At 41.4% G+C, this 5,110-nt stretch overlaps 2 protein-coding genes across 2 annotated transcripts in view; one reads left to right on the forward strand and one right to left on the reverse strand.

The window, feature by feature from the left end:
• The window catches only part of LOC109472343 (copper chaperone for superoxide dismutase-like), a 3,914-nt gene extending 2,404 nt beyond the window's left edge, over positions 1–1,510 (reverse strand). The window contains exons 1-3 of the mRNA XM_019772057.1: positions 1,394–1,510; positions 779–851; positions 421–549 (exon numbers count right to left, since the gene is read on the reverse strand). Coding sequence (XP_019627616.1) covers positions 421–549; positions 779–851; positions 1,394–1,411 — 220 coding nt within the window. The 5' untranslated portion in view covers positions 1,412–1,510. The remainder of the gene's footprint in view (positions 1–420; positions 550–778; positions 852–1,393) is intronic.
• A 224-nt stretch (positions 1,511–1,734) lies between these two features.
• LOC109472151 (G2/M phase-specific E3 ubiquitin-protein ligase-like) overlaps positions 1,735–5,110 on the forward strand; it is a 4,565-nt gene continuing 1,189 nt past the window's right edge. Inside the window, exons 1-8 of the mRNA XM_019771725.1 lie at positions 1,735–1,843; positions 2,292–2,488; positions 2,708–2,814; positions 3,208–3,309; positions 3,576–3,700; positions 4,018–4,195; positions 4,441–4,547; positions 4,739–4,855. Of these exons, the coding sequence (XP_019627284.1) occupies positions 2,371–2,488; positions 2,708–2,814; positions 3,208–3,309; positions 3,576–3,700; positions 4,018–4,195; positions 4,441–4,547; positions 4,739–4,855 (854 nt within the window). The 5' untranslated portion in view covers positions 1,735–1,843; positions 2,292–2,370. The remainder of the gene's footprint in view (positions 1,844–2,291; positions 2,489–2,707; positions 2,815–3,207; positions 3,310–3,575; positions 3,701–4,017; positions 4,196–4,440; positions 4,548–4,738; positions 4,856–5,110) is intronic.

The raw sequence follows: 5,110 nt of genomic DNA on the forward strand, positions 1-5,110 counted from the left end.
CCATCACCCTACAGTGAACCGCGACGGGGGCCGACATCGTCTACCAGATACCTTTGACCCTGTGTTGACGTCACACTTCAAAGAAGCCACGTGACAAGCTTCACTGGGTCAGTCTACTGAGGAAGACCAGAGTGACTGGTTGAAAGCTCTAGGTGAGAGAATTTTTGTGTTGGATCAAAAGTTTTAACTTTAAACTTGTATTAACAGCTTTGCTTCTGTTAAGACCAACATACAGAAACTACATGTAGTGTGATGAGATAATAGTATTCTGCATCAAATAATGTTACCAAAGCCCAGATGAAAGACACTGCCTGTGACATCCACAGTGAAGTGTGGTTAACCTACTGCCATTTAGACTTTGTTTTGCAATTATCTTCATCACATTCACAATGGCAGGTTGGCAGCTATGAAGACCGTTACCTTGCCCCATGCCCTTGACCACTGCCCTCCTGCCCGTGGACTCCAATAGTTCCTGGACCTTTGCTGAGGGAAGGGTCGTTTCCACGACGACCTGTTCTGTAGACAGGTCTATACTGAAGGAGTGCACACCTGCAGAGGGTAGGAAATAGTTGAAAGTCAGTGACTATTGACAGGCTGCCCTGTCAATAGTGAAAGAATTCTTATTTATTGACAGGATCAGCCTGTCAATGGCTCAGGCTCAGCCTGTCAATGGTGTAGAAAAAGATCTTACTGACATCAAAGTAGTCAAAATAGTTGTACGTTTCTGGCTACACTCTGTGGTGAGAATCTATTGGCTGCCTATTTTCAAAACACTCACCTTCTACACCCTTGAGGGCATTTTCTACAGCACTGGCACAACTCTGACATGACATCTGGACACCAAACTCCATCTGATGGATAAAATCAACAACAACAAGTTGTTTGTTTGCCATTGACTGTTATAACGAATGCCATCTGAGAAACATGATAGCAACACCTCGTTGGGACTCATGGGAGTACCACTGTGGCAGCAGCAGTTACTGGATTCGGGATTTTGTCAGAATATTTATAAACTTGGCAGAGTATAGCATGCTGCAGCTGCAGGACTGACCATGGCTGAAACTTGCTGATTCATGACATGCCAGTAACAATTGTCTTTTGTCAAACTGGATCTGTGGTCGAAATAAATCTCAAGCCACATTCATGAAGTTGGAAAGGAATGCAGGTACTAGTATGTTAACGGGGATACACACTCAAATCTAACATGATCATACATGACAGGTGAACTATGGCCTTAGAAGTTAGATCAAGAACACCACGCCCCCCCCCCCCCCCATAACAGATCTAGAGTTGTTCATGTTGCCCTTTCTACAGTCCATGCCACTGCCCAAACTATGCACCAAATGGTACATGAGAACAGTGTTAGCTGTCCCTAGGACTATGATGTACACACCTTTGTAGGAGTCGCCATCCTCCGTAAATAATCTCCAGGAGGGAGATCCACTCCAACACTACAACAGTTCTGCACAATGGTCAACGCAGTTCTCCCTGTAGTACTGAAGAATATCGATAGATGACGCAATACTGTACACTAGTAGGGCTTGTCCATTAATACACAAAAAATGACATTCTTCTTCTTATCATAGTCTCCTCAATAGACCATTAAAACGTTTTACCAATCGTTTAACAGTTTATGTTATAAAAGAAAGATATTTTGTATAATTTGTATTCCGAATTCTGGCATACATTCAACACGGCAGATAATGATAGATGCATTCTTGGACAGTCCCCGAGTGATGACGTTTTTACCCGCCGTCCGTTTGAAAGTTGACCTTTCACACCCCTCATTCAAGCAGGGCGCTGGACACAAAGCGTTGGCGCTGCCTCGCCAGAGTATTCACAGGTAAAAAGCCTTATTTATCAGTCCATATGACCATGATACCATATTTATTATCCATAGCAGTCAAATAACATGTCTGGATCACTACTTCGTCGCCTTTTGGGCGCGACTTTTACACAGGCGCGCCTACATGTTTGGTGTGACCATGACGGAAAATTGCGGGCGAGACGAGAACTCAGGTCATTTGATAGCCACAGCCTATTCAAGTCGAAGCTAAGTAGGAAAGTTCCCGCGCAAACCTGCGTTGCAATACGGATGTTTAGAGTAGGAAAGATTTATCAAACGTTGTTTTATACAGTTGTTTTTTCGTAACGCCAAGCGATGGATGTTGTCAAATATTTGAAGCGCCATGTTGAAGTTACTGAAAGTGAAAATATGTAAATTTAAATCGTATGTTGGTGAATGATTTTATAGAAGCCATGTGCTCATGATCAATGTTGTTGTCACCCAGGAACGTTATACAGACTGAGTAAGATGCCCAGGTGTTTGCCCTGATATTTGGTCCCTGTGAACAGCTAGGAGAGTCAGCCATGTCCGGCAGTTCACCCCGGGGCCAGGAGCTCTCTCCGACCCCCCACACCCCCGGGCAGGACAGGAAGGCGAAGGTCCCTCCCAACCTCACCATTTACCCGGCATCGAGAACCACAGGTACTGTAAGCAAGAACAAGTATTTCTTATGTTTTTGGTTATACCAGTCTTACTAAGAAAAACGTCAAAGTTGTCATAAATAAGGTCAAAATCAAGTAAATGATCAGTGTGTGACTGTTCCATTAAAAAAATGTTCATTGTCACAAATGTGTCTGTTTCTCTTTCTGTCGAGAAATATGAACTGGTACTATTATAAGATGTGTTGTATTTGTTACTCAGATCTACCACCCTGTCTATTCTGTAAGAGAAGTGAGAATCAACAGCAGAAGTATGGACAGCTCATCACAGACAGAGACAGTGGCATCACTGTCCATTATTTCTGTCTGGTAAGTGTACTAGTACATGCATTCTCATGTCTTCATATGCTTTTCTTTTGTTCTAAAGCAAGGCTGACCTGTAATTACAAGCACAAATATTAGACTTACCATTACCTAAATTTTTGACTGTCTAACTCCAGTCGTTGCCATCCCTACAGACTGGATTTCAACATTTGAAATTTGAAGAAAAAAAATTCTGTGTTGGAAATTTCAGATTAACAGTTGTTTCAGTATGATTTCTACCAACATAGACAAACTATAAAGCTCTACTTTTGTCACCTTAAGCCGTAATTGGCAAACAAGAATTTTTCTGAAAGGCAGCAGAGTTGAGTAATATGTTTGACTACTAGTATCTACTTTCCCAGTGATGCATGGTGACCAAGGAATTTTCATGTTTTTCAGCTGTTGTCATCAGGCATTCACCAGGAGGGAGGGGAGCAGGAGGGCATCTATGGATTTAGAGAACAGGAAGTCATCAAGGAATATAGAAGAGGTCTGAGACTGGTAGGATTCATATTATTATCTATATTGGCTATGTTGGTCATTGGCTATGTTTTATAGCAGATATCTATTGTTGTTGTGTCTTAACCTTGAATTCACAGAAAAATTGTATAAAAATCATTGCATCACAATACTTAAGATTTACAACCAATGATAACTAAAGCAAAAGCAAAGTACATTACATGAGTTTTGCTTGTTTGAACTGGTAGTAGATATGTCGTGCAATTGTTGATGTTTTTACAACAAAAGTATGTTATTTGTCATTGCAGAAGTGCAACTTTTGTGAGCAGAAAGGTGCAACTATCGGATGCTGCACAAAGAAATGCAGGGCAGTGTTTCACCTGCCTTGTGGAATGGACAATGGAAGTCTGCATTTGTTCTTCGATGACTTCAAGTAGGGAAAGTCGAATTTCAAACATTTTATTTGCAATGATAATATCATGTTTTCAAGGTCACATTAATCCAATAGTAATAGCTTCCCTAATAAAATTACTTGACTTAAATTAAAATGACTTGACTTAAATTGATTATTTTTTCCCACTTGTTACTCATTATGATTAATTAAAAAATTAAATAAAGGTAAAGCAGTCATTCTCATCCTAGGTGAAGCATAATGCTTTTTAATTTTTATTAGCTTTTTAAGAAATTATTAGCCATATACAATATAGCTAAGGCTAAGCAGTCCAGGTGATGCATCTCACACATTCACAGGTCCTACTGTAGGGAGCATCGTCCGATGCAGGTCATTTCAAAGGACATGATCCTGGACACTCCTGAGAAGAACCCTGTGTGCCCCATCTGTATGTACCGCCTCACTCCCAAACCTTCTCACAATGTGTTGAAGACACCCTGCTGCAAGAGAACATGGCTGCACAGGGATTGTGTCCAGGTAAGGCACATCATAGGAACATTATCCTAGTAACTTTTTGGCGTGGTGAAAAACAATTTGCAGTGATTTTCATCATGATGAAACTATGGCATCAACCTTTTACGGTTAGAGCTAGATATGAATGGTTTAGGTTTGTTGTGATATAGCCAGTTAGCTGCCAGGCCCTGCAAAGATGTTGTATTATGCCAACAGATTGATCAGTTCAGATTCTGCAGTTTTTGTTTTTGTTTTTTGGTCTCCATTAGCACCAGGCTTCCAGTGCAGGAATGTACTTCTTCCGCTGCCCGATCTGTAATTCCAAGGAGGCGTTCCAGCAGGAAATGTTGAAGAATGGCATCTACATTCCTGAACAGTAAGGTTTAACTTGCTCATCTTCTAGTTTTGGTCAGATCATATCGTTCTGTTAGAGGGCTTTATGCATGGGACGCTATAAGTCATGTACTGCTGGTCTTGATCTCAATCATGTTCATACCTGGTAGACACACAACTCAATGAATCATCTGTATTTCATGAACAGATAAGATTTGTCTGTTACTGCTGCAGAGATGCATCCTGGGAGCTGGAGGATAATGCCTTTGAAGAGCTGCTGCAGCGCTACAACCGCTGTGATGCTGAGGAATGTATCTGTGCCCAGGGCAGGGACTTCAACAAAAATTGGGGGTTAGTCCTCAGGATATATGTTTTGACAAATATTTTAAACAATTTACACACAACAAAAAGAGTTTGTGACTCCGGAGAGCTTTCGAGACACACTCTTCTGTCTCTTCATCAACCTGGTATAGGATATATGTTGCATGCTGGGAGCTGTGGGGCACTATGGGTAGGTCAGGGAGCAAAGAAAACCATGACAACATAGACCAGACCGGCCACAGTATATATGCACCACATAATATGTTTGATAATGATGTCTTTCCC

This window comes from Branchiostoma belcheri, unplaced genomic scaffold (genome assembly GCF_001625305.1).
Source record: "Branchiostoma belcheri isolate BF01 breed outbred unplaced genomic scaffold, Haploidv18h27 scaffold27, whole genome shotgun sequence".
In the NCBI taxonomy this organism is placed as follows: Eukaryota; Metazoa; Chordata; class Leptocardii; order Amphioxiformes; family Branchiostomatidae; genus Branchiostoma; species Branchiostoma belcheri.